The following is a 25,944-nucleotide window of genomic DNA, read 5'->3' as shown; positions in this document are numbered from 1 at the left end:
TTGATGTCCAGGAATGTTCCCTTGGACATCGCTCTAATTCTGAGCATACACTCGTCTCATCCAAGGTCAATTTTTCCAGGAGCACAGCCTCAGGGACAAGAAGTTCAGGGAGATGGCCTGGGGTGCCTATCTATGGGCTGGAGTGCAGGATGTGAATTCCTGGTTACGGGACGCTCTAACGGGCTGGGTGTGCGACGCAGGTACCTGGCTAAAGGATGCTCTAAGTGTAGCGCCTTCAGGAGGCGGCCTCCATCCCGGCTGAGCAGCACCTCGCCCGTGGGCTTCGTACACAGTACTTGCCGCCCTTCCGGCCCCAGGCAGCAGCTCATGATGGTTTCTAGCACTTTCGCCACCTGCAACGCCGCCTTCAAAGAACACGCAGCTGCCATAACCTTTGGGTTCGGGCCACTTCCGGTCGCCGCTTGCAGAACCCCAGAACCTTCGGGAGAGAACGCGACGGGACGCAGCGGGGCGGGACGCAGCTGGAAGCGGAAGGGGCGGGCTGGAGGCCGGAAGTTGGTGGTAGCGCGACTTGTTGGTTGGGCGAGGCGTTTGCCCTTCCGCCTGCTCACGGAAAAGCCCCGCCGTTCCGCCGATTGGGGCTAGCGGCCCAATAGCCCGCGAAGATAGAAAAGAGCTCGCGATTATCGTGGAGCTGTCCCTGGAGAGGAAGCCGCAAGCCCTTCCCCATCCCCCTAGGTGAATTCATTCTCCTCCAGTGACTTCAGCTGCCACCAAGTCTCTCCGTCTCCCAGGAAACTTTCTCTCAGGAAGTCGGCATGACAGTGGAAGGACTTGGCACCGCGGCTAGAATTCGGTTCGTTCCCAACCCCGGTCAAAAGTTCATTGTTCCGTAGCAAAATCTCTGAATTCGACTCTTACATATTCTGTCCACTCTCCGTCAGCTGTTCTCTTTGAGGATGCAGGACTGATGGGGAGGGCTTAGCCCCGGTCGCAAGCTGCAGGCTTTCTGCCTTCTGCAGGGGGCTTTGCCACATATCCTGGGCTTAGGTGTCACTATGAAACCCTAGCCACCACAGTTTGCTTTTTCTTTAGCAGAGGTGATAGATGTGAAGACTTATTTACGTTGGTGATATACTTTAAAAACACAGTGGCCCAGGATTATTGGACACAATCCGCAGAAAAAAACTTAAGCAGAAAGAACATACTGTTTCATTAAGACGTACACACACTCTTAAGGATGAAATGGTCAAGAGTATGGGCCTAAGATTTAGAGCTGGGTTTGCTGTGACATTCACTATGTGACATTAGCATGTAACTTGTCTTCACTTTTCTCATCTTAAAAAAAAAAAGGTGGTAATAAGTAACAGACAAATCTCAAGGTTTTGAGGAGGGTGAGAATGTTTACAAAGCTTTTTTTGTTTTTGCATGGTGCTTGGTACATGCTAAGCACTCAACAAATATTTACAGTATACTCAAATTACTGTGATGTGTCACCACTGTAAGGACCCACTATCTCCACAAGAAAGGAACATTTTGTAAGGTGAAAAAAGTTGATTATCTTAACAACACAACACAGGACACCTATCAGAGTGTGGTCAATATAAGTAAGAAAATTACCTTATAAATGTTTCATTGAGGTTTATCAGTGAGGGACTGTTTTCCTTACCCATTATTCTTTTGCATAGGGCAGGAGAACCCTGTAAGCTCTCTCATTGTCCTCAATAAGAACCAACTGACTTTTGGCCAGAAGCAGCTGAATTCTGAGGAGAGCAAATATGGGAGGGGAGGAGGATGGAGGAAAAGTGAGGAAAACTAGAGAGGAATGATTTCTTGAAACATGCCTGATGTTGACTCAGTATGGACTAATAGGTGATTAGAGGGGGGAAATCTTTTTCATGTGGGCTTTGTATACTTGTGTAATAGCAAGGTTCTTTTTTTTCTTACCCATCACAAAATTTTCAATACACATAGATTCGAGCAGTGGATTATTCCAAACATTTAATATTCTATTTAAGTGTACAGTGGAAAGAGAATGGACACTGAAGTCAAGCATGGGTTCAAACTTGGGCTCACTATCACTCTTCACTGTGTAGCTTTTGGATCATTTAATTTCTCTGAGCCTCAGATTCTTCATCTATAAAATCCAGTTAACTTCCACTTATCTGAAGGTTATTATGAGTATTCAAGAGTGAATATAACGCATCACATAAAGCATGTATTAGGGTTTCTAGCTGTTAAGTCTCTTCCAAGCAAGTCCTTTACCATCCTTCACAACTACTCCCCCAACACAAATTTTTTTTAATTAAAGAACTAAGTAATTTAGTCACCAAATGTTGTATTCAAAGACATTTGATCAGTTTGCTCTTTTTAAAAATTTTATTTAGAATGCCTACTTGTAGAAGTTAGCATCATTTTACAGATCATTAGAAAAGTTCAATTCTTTTGTCTCTGCAAACATTTATAATAGGTTAGGAATAACAGATTAGAAATGTAATACATTACAAAACAGTTACCTAAGACTAGCTGTACATTTACTATGCACCTTAAGGAAAAGAATTTGACAGTGTGCTATACTTACACTGCAGATAACATACTTTTATTCTATTTTACAAAACTGACCAGTGGTAGTGTTTGTATTTATAAATGGCCATTAAACAGGATATTTAACTTAGATGTACAGTTAGCATGCTAAAAAGTGAAAATTTTCAACTGAAGTTCTGTGGCTCATCAGTGGCATTTTTTCTTTAAATTTCAATCTTGTAATACTAAAATAAATTTACATGATAAATGCAGAAAGATAAAATTTTCTAAATATTTTAGAAAGTATATTCACATTCATTTTGTCATGGGTTTCTTGTGGCTCTTCTAAATATGTTAATCATATTAAGAAGACACTGGTCCTATACGATGTTAACAGTCCATCTTTCATTAAAAACTAACAAAACAAGTAGTACATTAAGAGTAACAAAAAGTAAATTAAATATATTAAATTCATTATAAGGTAAACAAAATGAAACCAAATTACATAATAATGGCAGGTTATACATTTTAAAGAATCTCTTTTTCCATGTAGTCAAATATGAGAGAAGTTGAAATGTAAACTTAGTGATTTGTGTGAGAGTGCCCCCCTACCATTGGTTCAAATGGGGAAAATTTCGTATAAATGCTAATTTTAATATTTTATTTCTGTACATTTAACATAATTCAAAAAATCTGCAGTGTCATGTATGGCTCATCAATAATGCCATTATCACTGTATTTCAAACAAAAAACCCCCCAAATATATTCATTGCTCACTAGAAATAATAAACACTGGAAAAAAGGGAATTTTATACATTTGTTTTCTTAAATATTTGACTAACATATTCTTCAAAAAGTTAAAACTGCCTTCCAAAGAATTTTGTGTGTATATGGCACAAGTTGACACCCTAAAACAGTATGAATTCCATCGAAAAGGCACTGTTTACAATACTCAATAATCTGACAAGTCTTCTTCAATGATGTCTGAAAATGAATATATTTGATAGGTAAATAGACAAACACTTATAAAAGTACAGCATTATTGTTTAAATATACTCTAGCTATATAAAAGGAAATAAAGTGACACAGAGAAATGACCCTTTTATGACAAGTAAGCCTATAAATACTCTGAATCATATAGTCCTGTAACACAAAAATGAGGGAAAGTATTTTCTTAAAGGCACAAAAGCATGAATACTAAATGAGGGTTGTATTTTACAAGGCCAACTTTTCAATGGAATGGTGACAAAGATTACACTGTACCTTTATAAGTAATACAGAAAAGTGACATGAAATACAAGTAAAATATCTATTGCTGAAACTTACTTATTTCACATGCCCTATTTATTGTCTTTTCCTGGGCCAGCTACATCTCACTAAATGGTGGATAACTGAAGACACAGTACATTTAACAACTAAAACAGAAATGCACATGTTAATAATTATTACTCATTTCAATTTTCAAGTGAAAAAAAAAGAAAAAAACTGGTCATAGGTCTTAAATCATAGAAACCATCATGAGGCTCTCAGACAACTGGGAACTGTAAATCACAATTTTTATGAACCCATGTGTGAACGAAGATTAATCTCAGTTGGAGAACATTCAAAGTCAATTACATGTATGGCTAAATACAAAGTTAATTATGTAATTTAAAGGATTCACATACTAACTCTAATATAAGCACTGATCTAAAAACTAAGCCACCAATTCCTGAGTTTTGTGTTCAGTTCACAGAAAGGAAGTCATATAACTAAAAGCATAAGAAGACTATGACTATTAGATTAGATATATGCTTTCAGTGTATATGAAACAGTCATGAGTAGCCCTGCTTTTTCTCATGAAACAGTTTTTGATTCCTTGAGTAATAAGAACCCATAACATGTGCCTTAAAAAGAAAATTTAAAAATAAAGAAAGTAACTACCTCTCCAGTCTTAGAAGATAACCATACCAATAAAACACCATTTATACCAAACAAAAGTTAATACAAGTGGATAAGACTAAAACCCCATAGGGGAATTATCAACCAAAAAATGTAAGTTTTCAGGGTTTAATGATGAAATTATTTTTGTGATCAGCCAATCAATATATATAAATTAATACTAATTTAAACCATAAAAAAGGATCAAATTGTACAATATTTACAAAATATTATATATCAATGAAGAGGCAGTTGAGTATAACATTGGTAACAGAAAGTGAGTACAAAAATTATATCAAGTATGGGTACAAACAAAAACCCCACCTGTTCTACTGTAATCATATTATACTTATACTAGGTGTAGGTATATTTTACTTATGTTTTAATCAATTTAAAAAATGTTTCACATGTATGTATGAATACAGCATTGTTTTGCCAAAAATACGTGGGAAATGGCTATTCATAAAAACCTAAGGATACTTAAGATAGCTATATTGGTTAGGAGGAAAAAAGCAGGCTCTTTTTTTAAAAATCATTTTGTTTTCATAATTTAGCAATCATTCCTTGATTTTATCCTCACCATGGCATAAGTAGTTGATTGTAATTTTACTAGTGTCTCTCAGTCTCTTAGTCAAAGGCAAGTGTAGCAATAGCAGTTATTCTCTCTGACCTTCATTCTTATTAGAAAATCGACTTTCAGAATTCTAAGATACCTCTTACAACATGTTCCTAAGCTTAACTACTTAGCAAAAATTGCTTTTGAAGGCTATAAATATTTATGTAAAAACAAAGTAAAAATATTAAACTGAAAAAAAATAGGAAAGGAGTTTGCCTGAGCCTGAACAAAAGGAATCTTAAGGAATTGTGATTTTGCCACAGAATGCAGTTACTAAGAAAGAGGAGGATAATAAAGAATTAACTTCAGAACTTGACGTTCTTCTTAGATGCTGAACTTATTGCACATTTTAAAGAAACCAATTTTAATGTACACATAAATGCCACCACACGAAGTGTCTTTTCTTATCGCCCTTTTCTTATTTGGCTTTTGAAGTAAAATATTGGTTATAATTTTGTTTCTATTCTACTTCACTGAACACACTAGGAACATGAAAGCTAAAATAAGTGTTTCATAGTGAAAAATCATGAATATTAGCATTTCATATGCCCTATAAACATCTCTAGAATTTGGCCTATGTTACTGGACCAACTGAGTTTAAAAAAACAAAAAAGAAAAAAGGACAGCAATGAAGCTTGACCACACTTTTAAGGGGGTAATATAGGTATAATAAGAAAGATATAGTCACTAGATCCAAGTAGCTACATACCAGTGTTTTTGTTGATGTAGACGTAAGTATATTTATAGCTGTATCTATAAATATTAAATTCTTGGGGTTAAAAAAACTCTTGTGTAAACTTTTAAAAAAGCAATTTGCCACCTTCTCTCTCAATATATCAATTTTGACCATGCTTTTTCCTTTTTTTTATTCCTGTTTCTAAGAAGACAATTGATCTGGATGCTTTGGAAATGGTTTTTTGTTTTTTTTTTAACAGTACAGTATACTGAACTATTTATGTCTATTATTCCATCATTTCCCATTCTGTAATTACTTATTGATAAAAGTTTTGTGCCTATTTTATGAAGAAAACAGATTGCTATACATATATTTGTAAGACTGATAGCATTTTTGTCATGAACAACATTAATGCTGTATATTGCAGAACATAAACATACTATAGACTACAAAGACTAAGGTATATGTAAGACACACTTGTGTATACATGTGGATTTATTATACTCACATGTAGACACATTCTCACAAAAGCTAGAAATGTTCTGGCACTTAACACACAGCTCACTTTAATAACCAAATAGAATAGCTCTTATTTCACGTTAAGGATAAAAGGTATGAAAAGTCAACACTTCTACATTTATCTCTATGGTTTTCTGTTTTAGAAATATTATGATGTTTTAATAAAGACCAAACCAACTCCAACACTGGTCCCACGTGAAATCTGATCATTCCAGTTCACTGATTCAACTGTAAAGAACTACTTAAACATGAAGTTTATTATGACTTGAAGCAAAATCAGGAGGAAAATGATGAAGTAGTCTTTCTGTTGCAGAAAATAATCCGTGGCAGGTGTGCTTGAAATTAAATGATTTCGAAGAGCCATAGTATTTCTATAAAAACAAGCAAAAAATTTAATAACTATCAAAAATGTTAGCAGAGAACTCACAATTTGATATATGGTCACAGAATTCAATTGTATAAAGTTTAATCAATTACTACCACCTGAACAGGGAGCTAAGTATGCTATGTGGAACCATTATTAGGTCTTGCCAAAATCTTTATTCCACACTGTACCAAATATATTACTTAATGATTAGTATTAAATGTACTTTTAAAATTTTGATGACATAAAATATATCACCTTCTTTGTTATGACAGTGCTTTTAAAACAACAATTTTGCTTCTTAGTTGGCCCACTAGAGTTCTTTTATCTTTACTTTAGGGAGACAGAGTTGGAGAAAAATCCTAAATTTACCAGGAAAAAAATAATACAACAGATTTCATGACATTCCTAACTTGAAGAATATTTGTTCTATAGGCATTTTATATGCTAACAAAAATAAAATGTTAGTTTAGTCATGAAATGAGCTTATATGACTCTCATGCCACTCTAAATGCTTTTGGTTAAAAAGAGCTGATTAGTGAAGACCTCTTCCTTTTCTGGGTTCCTTTAAAGTGTTTTACCAGTAGAAAGAAAGGAGGCAAAATGGACAAGTAGGCTCATTAATTTATAAATATAATTAAATCAGGAAACTTGAGCACTTTTGTATAAGGGCTGATGATACCAACATGCAGAAGACATGCTCCCTGCTCTAAAGGAGCTAATGGCCAATTGGAGGTTGTGGGAGAGGAGGTAGGAGTAAACAGACATGCATGATAACAACTCTGTGGTGTGGTAAGCACTCAAAAAGACTACGTATGGGAAGCCATGCAAGCCAAGTGGAGTGATTAATAACTCGACAGGGCAGGGTGAGTGACTTAAGGTGTTACAGAAAGGATGGCATTTAAGTTATGTTCTGAAGGATAAACAGGGATTTTCTTGTTGGGCAGGGTGGGAGGAAGGGCAGTCTAAGAACTGGATTCTGTGTGGGTAAAGGTGTAAAGGTCCAGAGAGAGTACAGTATGTTCTGGAGATGTGAGGGGTTTCATAGGGCTAGAGCATGGGATAAATGTAGAGGACTGGCAGGAGATGAGGCTGCAGATGAAAACAGCAACTAAATATAAGCCATTAAGGTCACCAAGAACAGAACATCTAGCACTGAATGCTAAATTCACAAAATCAGGTTGGCTAATGTTAAAGAATATTTAACAGCTGATACAGCAATGAGAGACAACTAGTCTGAACTCATGCTAGCCTTAGCAATGGAGCAGGATCAGGACCCTTTCCCTTCCAAGGAACTTCCTGAAGTGTCAAGACCTTTAGTTGCTGGATCATGGGGAGGTGAGTGTGGGGAAGGGCCTGGAGTGCAAAAGGAACACTCGAAGGTCTCAGGGTAGTGGCTACTTACCCACTGTTATGGAAGCATTTCAGTATTTCAACAACTGTTGCATTCCAATTAAAATTAACCACGTACAAAGGAGACTGGAAGCCTTTGTGAACCAACTTTCTCGAAAACTGCCCCACTTCCACATCCAATCCAGCTACACTCCAGTATGCTACAGCAATAAGATGAAGAGATTCTACTTCTAATCTCACAGATGAGGAAAAAAACCTTCTTGCCTCCCCCAGTATTTTAGTGCTGAAGGAATTTCCTGAGTTTCAGTAATCGGGTGACAGAAGCCAAGGTTCTCTTTTAGCTTCGTGATGTTATAAAAATGTAAAGTTTGCATAGGATTTCCTATGTAGCAGGAGTCTTAGCTACTCCTCTGTACTCAGATGAATAGTCACTGTCAGTATATATTACCTTTTAATTTCTTCCTGTGTTTGTTTTATAGATTCGATGGAAGTCTGAATGTCTCCCAGTTCTATCCCTTTCTTTCTTCTTGCACTTGGTTTTACTGATTGAGCTAAAAAGACATTTGGAATAAAGTTAATAAAAATAATGAACATATTTAATTGTAAACAATCTACATTTCAGATTAATAATTCTCATGTAATAAAAATTTTCCTAGGCATTATTTTTATGGCTTAGAGACTCATGTACTACTAGTAATAAGTAATAGTATGCATTTTTGAAGTTTCAATCATATTTCTAAACTAGAACACTACAGATAAACTTAAAGCAACCATGAATTAGTTAAATTTTGGATGGAATCAGTTTTATTTTTCTAACCAATTAAAATAGACAAAAATATTTCTTTAAAATACACATATTAATTTTGGGAAGGTATTATTCTCTTCTGTCTCCTGCCCATTTGCCTACATCTGAAGAAGTCAGCTTTTTGAGCTCCCCTTTCAGTTTTTTATTAATTGTCAATGTTATCTTTATTTCCCCAGTCATCCAACCTTTAAACCTTTTCAGTTGGTTTTAATATCTCTTCTACAAATTTCATTGTCAACCAGCAAAGTATGTGGGTATTTTTTTTTTTAAATCCCTTCTCATATCCATTACTTCCTTTCCATTTTTGTTCAGATCTTAACTTCTCTCCAGATCTCAGCTCTCTCATTTGTCAAACAGGAATAATAATATTCAACTTCACATGGTTGTAGTAAGGTGTTTAACATCCAGTTTGGCACACATTAAGTACTCAATAAATGCCAGCTGACACGTTACAGGTAAGCTAGTTGAGTGGATAAGAGAGTGAATTAAGGAGCCAAAATATCTGCATATATAACAGATAATATACTGCCTTATGGGATATACGGCCTTGGGGAGTTTAACCTTGCGCATGTGGTACCATGTTACTCCTGCTTTTAAAACTTGATTCATTTTATTCCTCTTTTACTCCAGTATCTTGTCCACCACCCACATCCTTCAAGCCTAGACTGCTATAATCAATTAGAAATTCTAAGTAATTCACCAGGGTTCCTCTTTATGAACCTTCTCTCAAACTGAATTCAGTTCCCCTTCCTTTAAACCCTTTACTATTTGTCATCTACTAGTTTCTTAGCACTTACCATTTATTCACCTGTAGTATTATCTCTGTAAAAATGAACTCCCCAGCTTAGTGTGAGCTTAGTAGAGACTACGGCTTTTAAAAAACTATTTTTTATAATGTCTCAGACGTTACCTTAATGCTTGATTATACCTCAGTGTAGTTCAACATAGTTTACACATTATCTGATTGAACAAGAATGGCACACTAGTTAATTGAATTCATTATTTTGATATAGTTATATTTTTGTTTGTCTGTGACTTCTAAATACAATAATTTATTATGAGAATGAAAAACTATTGAAGCATGAAACAGCCCAAAGCTCAAAAAATGCTGCCTGCACTGAATCTAGGAAACCATCAATAATTTTTCAGAAGCTAACAAGGAATAAGAGCTAGTACTACAGTGTGGCTGTTGATTTACATGTTTCCCCCTTTTTCACTTCCCATGTCTCTACCTTGTGTCTTGGTCTTGAAATTTACCTATAATCCAAAATAGCTTTTTTTGCACATCATCCTTGCTCCCACCAAAACTTACAAATCTTGACTTAATATGAAAAATCATTTCCACATATCAAACATAGTTAATAGTAATATCCTTTAAAAACTTTAGACTCTTACAGTGAATAGTCTGCAATAAATATTTTTACCTTCACTTCCAGATGAGTCCTGGATGTCAGGTTCTGGGGAGGAATAGCCTTTTGCCACTTTCTTCTGTTGCCTGGTTGGCTTATGTTTCATTTTTGGGACACTAACCTGAAAAAAAAATTGTGCTATTACATGAATTTGCACTGAATTTTGTATTTAAAGACCCACGTTATACAGCCGTCAAAACTCTTCATGGGCACAATATTTAGAAATAAAAACAAAGATTAAATAGTCTAATTAAAATTTAAATAAGATGTGATACACTTATACAAACTATTTAATTTTAATAGGAAACATTAATTTGGCACAAACATCAAAGAGTATAAGAAAATGTACAATGAAGAGATTCCCTCCCACACCTGACCTGTATCCACCCAGTCTCTCCCCCACTAAAAAGATACTGCTATTTGTTTATCCTTCAAGAGACATATTTATGCACACACAAATATGAATACAGACACCCCACTTTTTTAACTGTATGAGTTAGTAAATCTGGTTGAATGTTAAGTAATAGTGTTCTTTTAAAACCATACTTATCTTGTTCCCAACATTAGAAACATTCTCACTGAAGATGTTGGGTTTCCAATAAAATTATTTAGATTGCTTACTTTTAATAATGTCTGGATAATGTAGAATGCATCATATAATAAATGGGAATGGTATTATTATTTTGCAGAGTGTAATTTAAACTTACTGAAAAATGTGAGTAAGATTCAAAAGTACATTTAACCATCAGTTAGGATTAAATGTTCCTTAGAATAAAAAAAAAATGCAAGAGAAGAAATCAGAATCAAAAGGGCAAGGTAATTTATACACTTAGAAAAACAAGGAACCAATGGTCAGAAGTCTTTAACTCTTTTCTTACCTGTTCACTGTTCTAAATCAGCATTATCTATTTATCTATCTATATTAGGAATTATATACCTATTCCTTGAAATAATTTTGTAAAATCTTACTCAAGTGCTTAAAATTAAAGTAAAATTTGTATTGTTTTATTACAGAAAATAAATAATAAGGCAGGTTCTGGATTCAGCCTAACACTGTGCCCTCCTACTTAACCTCATGGAAACTTAAGATTTTATAACAGTTAGAATCTAAATCCATATTCTTAGAGTAGTTTCAAATTAGAGATTAATAGAGACTGATGAGAAGTTATTTAAAATGAGAAAGGGAGTCAGTACTATACTGTTTTGATTACTGTAGCTTTGTAATAAGTTTTGAAATCAGAAAGTGTGAGTGTTCCAACTTTATTCTTCTTCAAGATTGTTTTGGCTGTTCAGGGCCACTTGTAATTCCATATGAATTTGAGGACTGATTTTTCCACTTCTGTAAAAAAAAACTATTGCAATTTTGGTAGAGATTGCATTGAATCTGACTGATAGATTCATAGATTGATAGATTGCTTTGGGTAGTATTAACAACTTAACAATATTAAGTTTTCTTACCTAAGAACACAGGACTTCTCATTTATTTAGGCCTTCTTTCTTTTCAACAATGTTTTATAGTTTTCAGTGTACAAGTCTTTTACCTCCTTGGTTAAATTTATTACTAGGTATTTTATTCTTTTATATAGGACTGTAAATTGAATTGTTTTCTTAATTTCTTTTTGGAATTTGTCCATTGCAGGTGTATAGAAACACAACTAATTTTTGTATGTTCATCTTATATGTTACAACTTTGTTAAATTCATCAGCTGTAGTAGCTTTCTTATGGATTCTTTGGGATTTTCTATGTGTAGGATCCTGTCATCTGTGAACAGAGGTAGCTTTACTTCTTCACTTCCAATTTGGAAGCCTTTTGTTTGTTTTTCATGTCTGACTGCCCTGACCAGAATTTCCAGTGCAGTGGTGAAAGTGGGCACCTTTGTCTTTTTCTTGATCTTAGGGGGAAAGTTTTCAATCTTTCACCACTGAGTATACTGTTAATTTTTTAAATTCTGAAAGGGTCTTAGATTTTGTCAAATACCTTTTATGTATCAACTGAGATGGGCATGTGATATTTCACCTCATTCTATTAATGTGATGTATTGCATTGATTGATTTTTCTTATTAAACTATGCTTGCATTCATGGGATAAATCCCACTTAGTGTATGATCTTTCTAATGTGTCATAAGATTTAGTTTGCTAGTATTCTGTGGAGGATTTTTACATCTATATTTATAAATAATATTGGTCTGTAATTTTCTTCTTTTGTGGTATCTTTTGGTGGCTTTGGTATTAGGGTAATGTTGACCTCATAGCATGGGTTAGGAAGTGTTCCCATGTTTTTTTGGAAGAGTATGAGAAGGACTGGTGTTTGTTTTTCTTTAAATGTTTAATCCACCAGTGAAGCCACTTAGTCCTAGACTTTTCTTTCTTTGGAGGTTTTTGATTACTGAATCAATCTCTTAACTTGTTAGAGGTCTGTTGAAATTTTCTATTTCTTTTTGAGTCAGGTTATGCATTATGTGGGGGTTTTCAATGCTCTCTCTCCCCAGACTTTTCTCCTTACAAGGTCTATTGTATATTTTAATGGTAATCTTTTGTCCCAGGTATCTGCAGGTTGTTAGTTTGGCTTGCAGTACTTCCAAGCAATGTCTGCAGCCTTTCTGGCTGAGCTCTGAGTTAGATGAAACAGAGATGTATGACCTGTGTAGAGCCTTCAGGTGGCCCCCCGACAGGTTACAACAGACATACATAACAATTTGTTCATAAGGTCTGCTCTACTCCCTCTGGAACCAGGGCTCAAACTGGGAAATGTGGGGGCCCTTGAAGACTGCCACTGCACCAGGGCGGAATTATGACAAGAGCAAGTAAAAATGCCATAAAGTTTTCTTGCGGCTTTGAAGTTACCTTTTTCTTGATTCAGCACTCACTTAGTTGCTGCAAACCTCTGACAGCTTTCCAGAGTTCTGGCAAATGTGGCTATGACAGTTTCTGCTGGCTTTTTAACTTTTCTTTGAGGAGACAAGAGCTTCAAGCTGCCTACCTTGTCATTTTTCTGACCTAAACTTTTAAAATTTTGAAGCCAAATTTTATATGTTTGTGGCCAGAGATACTAAGGAGTTAAAAAATTTATATGCCTAGCAAATCTAGTTACATTTTTTATTACATACCATTGGAGTCCGATGTTTCACTTTGGTCTGGATAACACCATCTTTTTCAAACTGTATCATATCATTAAGTGGGTCCCATGGTCGAGTACTACATAAATGAAAAAACACCATTTGTTTAATGACTAAGCAAAACACTCAAAAACTTTAAAATAAACTTTCTATTCCATGATTAGATTTTCATCGGTAATTATAAATCTAGCTATAAGATTAAGATTTGTCATACCTAATCTTCTGATCCTCAGCTTATTTTATAGGCTAACTACTATGGAGACAAATTTAAAACTATTTAAACTACTATGATGGAGTCAAGTGTAAAATCTCACACTAATATATATATATATGGCTTAATAAAAAAATTATTTATACTAACATTAAAAAATCTAGAAATGAAGGCAAAAAACTATGATATATTGTTTGTAATATACTTTTAAAATTACTTACTCTGCAAACTTGTAATGCCATTCTCCTGTGAGTGGGTCAAGTTCAAATAACTTGCATGTCCACTCTTCATTTTTTGTTTTCCGATCTTTGGCAGCTTGTCTTTGAGCTTCTTCTAAAACATACTTTTCTTGAGTAGCTTCTGTTTGGTCTTTGGCATTTATAGCTCTTGTCACCCGCTGCCAGAGTCTGATACATGTGCAAAAATAATATTAAAAAAGCAACAGAAAATCAAATCTACATAGAATAGGCTTGAATCCTATTGAGAGAAAATGATACCTGTGTGGGTTTTTGGCTTTGACAAGGCTTATGCTTAGATGCTTAGAAACAAGCCAAGATATAAAAAGTGATGCCTTGAGTAGAGAGAGGCAGTGGAGACCATTTTTCTTCCCTGGCAAGGAAAATTTATTACATGGGTTCTTAAATATATGGAAACAAATGGTGCTGACTCAGAATGATAGAAATGTAATGAAGGTTCGAGAATCTAATTTTTAACAAGCTCCCCAGATGATTCTTGTACACACTGTTTAAGATCCACTGGCCTCAAAGATCCAAAAGTGTAATGCCATGTTTCTCAACCTTGAATGGAGGATTTGTCAGGGAATTTTAAAAATCAGACTCTCTGGAAGTGGGCCCAAGCATTTTTTTTCAGTGTTTCCTAGGTGATCTTTATTTGCATCTAGTGTTAAGAACCACTAATTTAACAGAAAAGACCATCGAGGTAAAATACTTTCCCCCACTAAAGTTTAGTTTTTTTATTAGATAAATAAAAATATATCTATTATCTACCCATTTGGGACAGCTTGTTGGGACTGAAAGAACAAAAGCTATGGAACCAGATAGACCTGGATTTAATCCTAGATCTGCCACGTCTTGGCTGGTGAACTTAAAGTTACTTGTCTAAGACTCATCCTCATCTTTAAAATATTTAAACTTATATACATGTCTCAAAAATGCTGCATGCTTTGGCATAGTTTCACTTCGGACGGAGAGCATCATGTGGTTACAGCTGAAACAGAATTTTTAGAACTGCTGCATACTCATTCTCCTATCTTTGACAACCTCAATTTTGAGTATAGAAGGAAAGTGCACACAGACTTGAATCCTCCTGAGAAGAGAATGATACGCATGTGGAAACATGTAGTAAGGACTGAACTGCATAATGTGTATAAAGTACCTAATATAGTGTCTCTCACGAAGCAGAGCCCTTCTCCTAACATGGAGAAAGAAGTGTAAGAGTACCACTGGGCAGTGTGGATACAGTATTTTTGATGTAAGAGATGGAGCAAGAATTTCTTGATTTAAGAACAGAAATTACGGCTTTATTTATTCCCCAACTAATATAAATCCTCTAGAAGCCAGTGGCATTATTCTTGTATTTTAGAAAATAAAACAGAAGTAGATTTTGTTTTACATGCCTAACCCACCTAGAGTTCTATATGACTACCCCAGGTTAAAAAACAGCTGCCAGATAAAAACTAAGAGTCATTAATTAGTCCCATAACTTTATGTAAACAAAACAGAAGTTGTTCTTCTTTTTTTAAAATAGGCCCTGGAGCAGATAAGATCAGAAAGAAAAAAATAGGACACTTTAGTTTACAGATGCAGAAAAGCAGCGTGATTTGTATTATAATAATTTAACATTCACATATACCAAAAAAGAATCCAATTACATTCTGCAAATATTAAACTATTTTGCTGAGTTAACATACGACTGAAGACAGGGAAAAGCAACCACACTGTTAAGGGATTGCAAAACATACTCTGAATTGTTATACTTACTTCTCTGATTCAAAATCTCCCTGCTCTTCAAATTTCACAGTGTGTCTTATTAATCTCCACTGCTTAATGTCTGGTGTTGGATTCCAGAAGACCTCTGAATTATCAGTCTTTTTGTCATTAATAAAAACTTCACTATCCTATATTTAAAGAAATTAAAAATTAATGTAAAGAATTATCTTTATTTAAAAGGGAATTATATAGTTTAGTAATAAGGTAATAATTTCTTCTGATACTTAATCCCACAATGAAATACATTTTCTAACAGCCTCAAATCTCATCATCCTTATAAAAACAGTAAGATTAAATATATAATACTTGTCATTTTAAAAAATTGGTTGAATACACAGAAAGTTTGTAAGATTTCAAAGTTTCACTCAATAAACAAATTTTAGACAATTACATGCAAAGCCTCAACAACCATCTCCGAATTGTCAAAGTAGAGCATAGTGTTTGCTTTAGCTACAATGAGATGCTGCAGACTATGTATTCTATGTATGTAGAAAAACCAAAGAGCCTTTCTTAGCATTAAAAATTTGAGCAGTGTTCTAAATTTCATTTTAAAAAAGACAGTTTTTATCTTTGTTCCAAATGATATTCAGATAGAAGTAAATCTTAAAAATTAATAGAGTATATGTGGCCTCTTAGATGAATCTCTGGATCCATTTTCATTTTCTCATATTTTTCATCATCTTCTGATTATAATGCAGAAAATAGCATATAGCAGTGTTTACGGTGAGAGTGCATTTGGTAGTAGCACGATATGATCCTTTTTATTAATTTAAGCACCTCTTAATAAAATTACATAAATGTGAATTTAGGTCAGCAGAAAAATAAATAAAAGCCATTGCTCTCAAAAACTGCTATATCCTTTCCATGTTCCTCAAAGGGAAATATAATTCCAAATGGAAATGCCTCTTTCATCTGATGAGAGGCCGTATACTGCTGTGTGTAAAAGCACAGCTCTGGAGCCAGAGTGCCTGGCTGGAATTCTTACTCCACCACTTTGATCAACTTATTTAAACTCTCTGTGCCTCAGTGTCCTCCTCTGTAAAATGGGAACACTAATAATACCCACCTCATTGGGTTATTATATTAAATATTAAATGAGTTAATATAAATAACATTTTTAAACAATGTAATACCTGGTAAGTGATATATGTTAGCTATGTTTATTGATTTAAAGTTTTGGAAAGATAAAATATGTAACACTAAATACTCCTGATGGCAGATTAATACCAAAGTATTTATTAAGTTAGTTTATATTGAATAGTGATGTTTTTAGCAATGAAACAAGTGAACTTACAATAAACTGCAATTCTTAACTTTCTCCCACAGAATAAAATTGTTTTTGTAAAGCTATAATATAAAAATACTTACCCAATGTCCTTCCAAAGTAGCTAAGACTTCTTTTCCCAGTTTTAGTTTCCCTGATATTTGATTAACACAGTCACTACTACCTAGAAATGGCTTTTAAAAGAAAAAATGTTGAAAAAATATTTTACTTTTAACTTATACTTACATACAACGCAGACAAAAAACAACCAAAAATAGTAACTGTACAGTTACAGTGCTGTTGAAGGCACAAATGATGAAATACTGACTCAAAATTTAGTCAGAAATGTTCAATAGAAATAAATTTAAATTTGTTGCTATGGAAAATGTAGGTAAAAACAGACTATGTGAAGTCCAAATAAACATATTAAGAAAGATCACACTGAAGTAACTGACTTGTATCCTGTGCTCTCTCTTGACTCTATCAATGTTGCAATATTTTAAACAATAAGAAGTCAGTAAACATAAGATACTTACCTCATCTATTGAAAGAAATAGCAACTCCCTCTTTAAAACAATACCCAACCAAAAGTTTAAAAACTTCCAAAAATTAAATTATAAGGAATATATTATTATATTGCCTTACTGATGTCTCTCCTCACTGACAAAATTTTGATGCTCCAATCTAATCCTTAAAGGTATCATAAATTACTTAAAGCCTCTTCAGTCATGATTTTCAAATATCATTATCACCATACAAGTGAAAAATTTGCTAAGAAGAAAAAAAAATCAAAGGGGATTGCATCAAATAATACTTGAGATCCTTTTCATTAGAGAAAAGATGCTGATTAGCTGGATATCAATATAGGAACAATTTAGTTGTAAATATTAAATGATTCACAGAAACATTTTTATCTAAACAATGTACTGTTCAACACCAACAAAAGACACTGTGAAAATGTCTTATACTTCTCTTTTACACCGAGGCAGATGGAATTTTCCAAAGATGGCCTCAGTAATAGCTACCCTCCCTCCTTCAGCCCACATGCTCTTCCTCAGTGAGATCTTGTCATCCTCTCATTGAGAAGTGGGGTCTACATCCCTTCCTCTCGAATTTAGGTGTGTTTATAACTCTTCAACTAGTAGAGGACCATGGAAGTGATACAATTTGACTTCTGAGGCTAGGTCTGTACAGCAGTGCAGTTTCTGCCTTGCTCACAAGAACACGTGCACTTGGAACCCTGAGCTGCCAAGAAGTCTGACTACCTTAAGGCTTCCATGATATGAAGAAAACAAGTCACATGGAAAAGTCATGCATACAGGTGCTCAGATCTGCAGTCCTAGTTTTTTAGTCATCCCCACATGACTTACATGTCATCAGACATGGTAAGCCTTCAGTTGACACCAGGCCCCAACTGTTGAGTTTCTTGTGGCCTGCAAGTCTTCCTAACTGTGGCCCCAGACATTATGTAGCAGAGGTAAGTCATCCCCAATATGCCCTGTCCAAACTCTCAACCTGTAGAACCCCTGAGGATCAGAACATAGTTGTTTCTATGCTTGCGAGTTGTAGAGTGAATTGCTAGGCAGAAGCAGTAAGTAATATAACTCTTGACTTAGTGTACACAGCTGTAGCTTATGCCGATACATCTTTTTGGTATTCTCTAAAGCAATATTTCAATTTTCTAAGAAATTTCCATTCATTCACTTCTTAAATCTCATCTCCTATATAATCTCCTGTATAATACCAACAGTTTTATTAATTAAAATTAAAAACAAAAAATAATGGCTTTCTGTTGATTTGGATCTTCCAAGGCTGCCCCTTCATGAATTCTATATTCTTATAAGTGGTTTTTAATTAGGAACTAAACTGTGGTCTTTGTTCAGTATTTGTAGCACAGCTTCTCTTTATTTAGGTGATAACCTATCATTCTCTACTAACCTTTAGTTTGAATTCAAGTATTGCACTGTATCCAGTTTTTTGACATGTAATATTGACTGTTCCACCAAGCTCAAGTGTCATTGTGCCATAAAGAATTCCTAAAGAAAAAAAAAATTTGGACAAGAGCTTGAAGAGAGACATTGGCTAATAACAAGTAGAACTTTATAATCTAATCTCCTTGTAGGAGAAACTAATAATTCAAGAGGATTCTGTGTCACCCAGTAACAATCTGTAACATACACATAAAGTTGGTTCTGTAGGATTTAAATGGGTAACAGTTGATCCACATTATTTGCAGATTCCATATTTGTAAATTTATATTCTCACTAAAATGTACTAAGTAATCCCCAAATCAATACCCACAGCATTTTTGCAGTCATTCATGGACATGCACAGAGTGGTGAAATATTTGAGTTGTTCAGTGTGCACACTGCCAGCTGAAATCAAACAAGGTGAGACTCTACAGTAAACAAATGTCTTTCTTGCAGTGTATTTAGTGTCACATTTTTCACATATTTGTGCTTTTTGTTGGTGATTTTACTATTTACAATGCCCCCTAAATGTAGTGCTAAATTGCTGTCTGGTGTTCCTAAGCACAGAAGGCTGTGATATACCTTATGGAGAAAACACATGTGTTAAAGTTTAGTTCAGGCATGAGTTAACAGTGCTGTTGGCTATCAGCTCAATGTTTCTTGTGTTGTTGTTTTTTTTCCTTAAATTGAAGTCTATTCAGTTTACAATGTGTCAATTTCTGGTGTACAGCATAATGTTTCAAGCATACATTTACATATATATTCCTTTTCATATTCTTTTTCATTAGTGGTTACTACAAGATACTGAATATAGTTGCCTGTGCTATACAGTATAAACTTGTTTATCTATTTTATATATAGTAGTTAGTATCTGCAAATCTTGAACTCCCAATTTATCCCTTCCCACCCCCTTTACCCTCTGGTAACTGTAAGTTTGTTTTCTATGTCTGTAACTCTGTTTCTGTTTTGTAAATAAATTTATTTGTCTTTTTTTTTTTTAAGATTCCACACATTAAATGATATCATATGGTATTTTTCTTTCTCCTTCTGGCTTACTTCACTTAGAATGACAATCTCCAGGTCTGTCCATGTTGCTGCAAATGGCATTGTTTATTCTTTTTTATGGCTGAGTAGTATTCCATTGTATAAATATACCACAGCTTCTTTATCTAGTCCTCTGTTGATGGACATTTAGGTTGTTTCTATGTTTTGACTATTGTAAATAGTGCTGCTATGAACATTGGGGTGCATCTTTTTTAGAGTTCCCTCTGGATATATGCCCAGGTGTGTGATTGCTGGATCATATGGTAAGTCTGTTTTTAGTTTTTTGAGGAATCTCCATACCGTATTCCATAATGGCTACACCAAACTATATTCCCACCAACAGTGTAGGAGGAGTCCCTTTTCTCCACAGCCTTTTCAGCATTTATCATTTGTGGATGTTTTAATGATGGCCATTCTGACTGGTATGAGGTGATACCCCACTGTAGTTTTGATGTGCATTTTTCTGATAATTAGCAATATTGAGTATTTTTTCATGTGTCTATTGCCCATTTGTATGTCTTCACTGGAGAACTGCTTCTTTAGATCTTCTGCCCGTTTATTGATTGTTTTTTTCTTATTAAGTTGTATGAGCTGTTTATATATTCTGGAAATTAAGCCCTTGTCAGTCACATCATTTGCAAAATTTTTCTCCCATTCTGTAGGCTGTCTTTTTGTTTTGCTTATGGTTTCCTTTGCTGTGCAAAAGCTTATAAGTTTAATTAAGTCCTATATGTTCATTTTTGCTTTTATTTCTATTGCCTGGGGTAGACTGCCCTAGGAGAATATTGCTAAGATTTATGTCAGAGAATGTTTTGCCTATGTTTTCTTCCAGGAGGTTTATAGTGTCTTATCTTATGTCAAAGTCTTTAAGCCATTTTGAGTTTATTTTTGTGTATGGAGTGAGGGAGTGTTCTGACTTCATTGATTTATATGCCACCGTCCAGCATTTCCAACACCGCTTGTTGAAGAGACTGTCTTTTCTCCATCGTATATTCTTGCCTCCTTTGTTGAAGATTAATTGACTGTAAGCATGTGGATTTACTTCTGGGCTTTCTATTCTGTTCCATTGATCCCTATGTCTGTTTTTGTGCCAGTACCATGCTATTTTGATTACTGTAACTCTGTAGTATTGTCTAAAGTCTGGGAGGGTTATTCCTTCAGATTCGTTCTTTTTCTTTGGGATTGCTTTGGCAATTCTAGGTCTTTTGTGATTCCATATAAGTTTTAGGATTATTTGTTCTAGTTCTGTGAAAACTGTCTTGGGTAATTTGTTAAGGATTGCGTTAAACCTGTAGATTGCTTTGGATATTATGGCCAATTTAACAATACTGATTATTCTAATCCAAGAGCATGGAATATCTTTCCATTTCTTTAAATCATCTTTAATTTCCTTAATCAATGTTTTACAGTTCTCTGTTATAAGTCTTTCACTTCCTTGGTCAGGTTTATTCCTAGGTGTTTTTTTTTTTTTTTTTTTTTGGATGCAATTTTAAAAGTGATGCTTTCTTTACTTTCCTTTTCTGATACCTCACTGTTAGTGTAAAGAAATGCAACTCGTTTCTGTATGTTAAATTTGTATCCTGCTACCTTACTGAATTCTTTTATCAGCTTTGGTAATTTTTGTGTGGAGCCTCTAGGGTGTTCTATATATATATATATCATATCATCTATAAATAGTGACAATTTTACCTCTTTTCTTCCAATTTGGATCCCTCATTTCTTTTTCTTGTCCAGTGCTATGGCTAGGACTCCAAATACTATGTTGAATAGAATTGGTGAGTGGGCATGCTTGTCTTGTTCCAGATTTTAGCCAGAATGCTTTCAATTTTTCACTCAATGTTAATAAATCAAAAATATATATTTAATAAGGTGTCTTTAAATAGAAACAAGGTTATGTTTCAACTGGTTAGTGAAAATGTGACAAGAGGCTTGCAGGAACCTAACCATGTGTTTCCTTTAAGAGCAATAGTTTAGTATTCATTAATTCAGTGTTTGTTGTGACTTTATAGAACATAAGTACTGCAAATAATAAGAATCAACTGTGTAAGTGAGAAAAATTTTAAAAACTTCCTATTTTGGTTCTTGACTAAAAGTTGGGGAAATTCTGAGTTTGACAAGTTAAACAGGCTATGTGTGTGTGTGTGTGTGTGTGTGTGTGTGTGTGTGTATCTGTTCTTGGACTAAACTCTTAAGGCCGCCTTTAATATGAAAATACATGATGTTAATTTTCAAGAGGGGAACAGACTGTGCAATGTTTCTCATACTTATTTGGCTATAGAGTTCTTATTTTATAAAACAATTTGAGACTGCTGATTTGGGGAACATATTTTAGAAAATACACAAAGGTAGAAAATAATCATTTCCTGTGCTTATTCACAAGGGGTTATATAGCCCTTCTTTTTTTCATGCAATACAAACATTGCTATAAAAAAATTATTCCCTGTTGCTATTTGAGTATGGCATTAGGTATCCATCTGTATAAAATATTTTATTTATTCCAAATTATATAAAACTTAAAAATATATTTCTTATCAATTCATGATTTCAGATATTTTACTTCATGCCTATTTCAAGAACCACACATGAAGCTCTAAGAATTATCTAGCCTGAGACCACAAGTTGGCACTCTCATACTTAGTACCAGGTAGGTTCACGGTACAGTGGATGGGAGTCAACAAGCCTAGAGTTTAGTCTCAGCAATCTTACTAACTAACTAGCTGGTTTGGCTTTAGATATTCACTCTCCTAGTTTTTCATCTGTGAAATGAGGCCATATTAAATAATTTCTATGTTTTCATGAATCAGTTCCTAAAATAGAGGATAATTACCCTAAAAAATTATTTGTAAGAAATAGATTGGAAAGGAGGGTACAGATAATGGCCAAGCTGAGTGTTTAAGCTGATGCCCTATAGCATTGCAGTGCAGATGGCAGAGCTGCATGACTGTAGGCAAATTAACCTCTTTGTGCCTCATTTTCCTTGTCCATAAAACAGGAATAATATTGCCTACTTTATAGGGCTGCCGGAATGATTAAATGAGTTTACAAATGTAAAGTGCACAGAATAGTTGGGTGCCTAGCTTGTTGTAAATGATAGTTATTATTTAATATTGTTATCTGCATTATACTAAATAGTGGTGGAAAAGTATAATACATTAATTTTTAAGAAACTGAAAAATAAGGATTAGGAAAAATTTAAAGAACTTAGTACACTGAAAAACAATAAATTAAAATTTTAAAAAGATGTTGTGGTACAAGAAGATGAGTATCACTTTTAAGGATTCTGAAATAATGGGCAGTTTTATCCAATTTTAAAACTTGCAGATAAGGCAAATGAAATTCCATTATTATAAATCAGCCTCTTCCAACTAAAGTGTGTGTCACAAAAAGTCCATTGTGGGTGAATTAATTCACCATAGAAATAATGAGCGGATGATAACAATAATCTTAAGTATCTGTAAACCAAGGACACTTTCAAAGGTCTGACTGCATCAATCTCAAAACATAACAAATTACAGCCATATACATTTGCTTTAAAGGAAGGCTTAAGGATAGAAAACAAACTTATGGTTACCAGGGGGGAAAGGGAGTGGGAAGCGATAAATTGGGAGTTCGAGATTTGCAGATACTAACTAATATATATAAAACAGAGAAACAACAAGTTTCTACAATATAGCACAGGGAGCTACATTCAATATCTTATAGTAACCTATAATGAAAAAGAATATGAAAATGAATATATGTACGTACATGTATGACTGAAACATTATGCTGTACACCAGAAATTGACACAACATTGTAAACTGACTATACCTCAATTTAAAAAAATAAATTAAAAAAAAAGAAAGTTTAAGGAAAACCAAACTCAAGTATGGAAAATATTTACCTTTACAATGAGCATATGGCATTGTCATTACATAATCTTCACCTCTGTTCAAGAAAGTTAACCGTGCTTCTCCTTCTAATATTGCAGATAAGGAGTTTCCTGAAATAAATATTGTTTATTAAATTTCACAAAAGTAATTCAACCAATTCAAAACAATATATTTAAGACACCTACCAGATACCTACAGTGGACTGTCTTAAAAAGTCTCAATGTATCCAAATATTTATTTATCTTATGTCCAAAACAGATTCGATCCATATTCCTATTCTTACAAAATGAGTACTTTATAAGGTACTTATTATGTGTTTATTGTGTTACTTTACATGAAGCTCTTAAGAAAAATCTTAAACTGATTATCCCTGGACTATGGATTCTAAATATATTTGTATTCTTTCTCTGTCTATTCAAGGACTAAATAAAAAGATCAACCCCTCAGGTACACTGAGATGGAACAAAAAACCTTAGTAGAGCTAAGCAATACATTATGCACTAAAATGGCTAGCTATAGTGGGCAATCATTATTCTGTCTTTTGATAAGTGGTATTTGTGGCAAATTTACACATATGTGATGAATACTTACATAAAATGAGTTATACCTCTATTTATGAATGGGCAAAGAAAAAAAAAAAAGGTCATTATCCAAGTAAAGATGATACTTAAAATGACATATAAAGTCCCTACTGAAAACATCCCAAGACATTGTCTATATAAAAGCTCACCAGAAAACACTATCTCCCAAAAAAGGGTACAGATTAAGACAAGGGTAAACTCACCATAGAACTTGGACTTAGCCAGGATACTACCACTAAGGCAAAATCCATCTTTTCGGTTACTAACATAAAAGGCAGATATTGGTGGATGATGGGACACCTATTGAACACAGGAAAAAACATAAAATACAATAATATAAGCATACTATTCTGCTATTACCAAAAGTTCAAGCCTTAAAAGTATATTCTAATAATGAATAAGAAGAAACATTTAGTAAGTAGTAAAATTAAATATTGATAATTGTATTAACCAATCTCCAAGATCCCAAGGAAACCCACCTCCTGGTATTCACACCATTAGGTAAGCTTACACTGTACCAAAGTTTGTGTGGAAGTAATAGTATGTCACTTCTGAAATTCGGTTATAATGCAGCATCTACTTTGGTGTCTCTCTTTCTCTCTCTCTCAGATCATTAGCTCTGAGAAGCCAGCTTCCATGTTGTGAACAACTCTATGGAGAGACCTATGTGGTAAGGAACTGAATCTTCTTGTCAAAAAGCCATGTGATGAGCTTGGAAGCAGAATCCTCCAGACAAGGTAAGCTTCAGAGGACTGCAAAGCTGGCTGACATCTTGACCTCAACCTCATGAGAGATCCTGAGCTAGAACCACCCAGCTAAATGGCTCATATTCCTGAACCTCACTGTATGAGATAATAAATAAATGTTTGTTGTCTTAAGCCATTAAGTTTTGAGTCTATTATACAGCAATGGGTAACTATTACAGTGGCTATTCTTCATTAGATGACTGAATAAACTGTAGAAAACTAACAGAAGCTTTAACAAAAGTTATTTTAATAATCTAATATTTCGATATGTCTACATCTTATGTTTTTTGAAATGAGACAAAGCTAAAATAAACATTTCTCGAGCTTCTCAACGTAGTGAAGAATTACAGTCAACTAAAATGCAAGATAGTATAACCACTAATTATTAAAAAATTAACATAGATAAGTGGCTTCAATCTGAGGGGAATATCAAAATCTCTTAGAAAGAGGAAGGTTTTTCAAATAAGGTTGGCTCCTCAAAAGAGGACGGTCTCCTCATCCTCCTTATACTCTGTATAAGGAAGGTAAGTAGGTCAGGGTTTGTTTAGATGAAGAATAGCTGGGAAGAAATATTGGGATGGAAGAATTAAATTTAAAAATAGTGAGGCAAAAAAGTGCAGTATCAGGTTATTTAATTGTGAATGCACAGATATGACTAACTGGAGGGCTTAGAAAGGCATGTAATTTGAGATAAATTTAGAAAGATATGGGGACCCTGAATGTCAGGCAAATGGGTGTAAATTTGATTCAGGAACTGGGGAACCACTAAAGTACTTGGTCCTCCCCAAAAAAGTGGGGCAGAGAAAGAAAACTAAAGGTTTACTCTGATCACAGGATTCCATGACTGTAACAGTAATACTTAAGTAGAGTACGGTATTTAGCAGTAGTCAATACTAACAGGTTAACTGCTTACCAAATGCTCACTAATGAGAAAGGTTAATCACCAGTGAATTCACTGAGTTAATATTTTCTATAAAAATATAC

At 34.3% G+C, this 25,944-nt stretch overlaps 2 protein-coding genes and 1 long non-coding RNA gene across 17 annotated transcripts in view; 1 reads left to right on the top strand and 2 right to left on the bottom strand.

Moving 5' to 3' along the window:
• The window catches only part of BBS10 (Bardet-Biedl syndrome 10), a 142,027-nt gene extending 141,427 nt beyond the window's left edge, over nucleotides 1-600 (bottom strand). For 6 of the 7 annotated variants that reach the window (XR_012510828.1, XR_012510827.1, XR_006726344.2 and 3 more), the window contains exon 1: nucleotides 205-509. Coding sequence is in view for 1 of the 7 variants with exons in the window: in XM_010958849.3 (XP_010957151.2) it covers nucleotides 205-389 (185 nt within the window). In the remaining 6 variants the exon portion in view is untranslated. Of the gene's footprint in view, nucleotides 1-204 lie in introns of all 7 variants that reach the window. The other variant, XM_010958849.3, reaches the window with a different exon arrangement.
• Nucleotides 559-25,096, top strand: LOC105072032 (uncharacterized). The gene is made up of 3 exons (XR_835587.3): nucleotides 559-817; nucleotides 22,310-22,405; nucleotides 24,824-25,096. It is a non-coding gene; the product is annotated as an uncharacterized LOC105072032 (long non-coding RNA).
• The window catches only part of OSBPL8 (oxysterol binding protein like 8), a 134,303-nt gene continuing 110,680 nt past the window's right edge, over nucleotides 2,322-25,944 (bottom strand). For 8 of the 9 annotated variants that reach the window (XM_010958846.3, XM_010958847.3, XM_045519442.2 and 5 more), the window contains 10 exons: nucleotides 24,418-24,514; nucleotides 23,645-23,743; nucleotides 18,686-18,783; nucleotides 16,852-16,941; nucleotides 15,475-15,611; nucleotides 13,696-13,881; nucleotides 13,255-13,342; nucleotides 10,162-10,267; nucleotides 8,381-8,483; nucleotides 2,322-6,586 (listed from right to left, as the gene is read on the bottom strand). In XM_010958846.3, coding sequence (XP_010957148.2) covers nucleotides 6,454-6,586; nucleotides 8,381-8,483; nucleotides 10,162-10,267; nucleotides 13,255-13,342; nucleotides 13,696-13,881; nucleotides 15,475-15,611; nucleotides 16,852-16,941; nucleotides 18,686-18,783; nucleotides 23,645-23,743; nucleotides 24,418-24,514 — 1,137 coding nt within the window. In that variant the 3' untranslated portion in view covers nucleotides 2,322-6,453. Of the gene's footprint in view, nucleotides 6,587-6,613; nucleotides 8,133-8,380; nucleotides 8,484-10,161; nucleotides 10,268-13,254; nucleotides 13,343-13,695; nucleotides 13,882-15,474; nucleotides 15,612-16,851; nucleotides 16,942-18,685; nucleotides 18,784-23,644; nucleotides 23,744-24,417; nucleotides 24,515-25,944 lie in introns of those variants that run through there. The other variant, XM_074375368.1, reaches the window with a different exon arrangement.

Source organism: Camelus bactrianus, chromosome 12 (genome assembly GCF_048773025.1).
Source record: "Camelus bactrianus isolate YW-2024 breed Bactrian camel chromosome 12, ASM4877302v1, whole genome shotgun sequence".
Classification (NCBI taxonomy): Eukaryota; Metazoa; Chordata; class Mammalia; order Artiodactyla; family Camelidae; genus Camelus; species Camelus bactrianus.
Note: the sequence above shows the minus strand (reverse complement) of the source record. Positions and strands in the feature narration are given on the sequence as shown.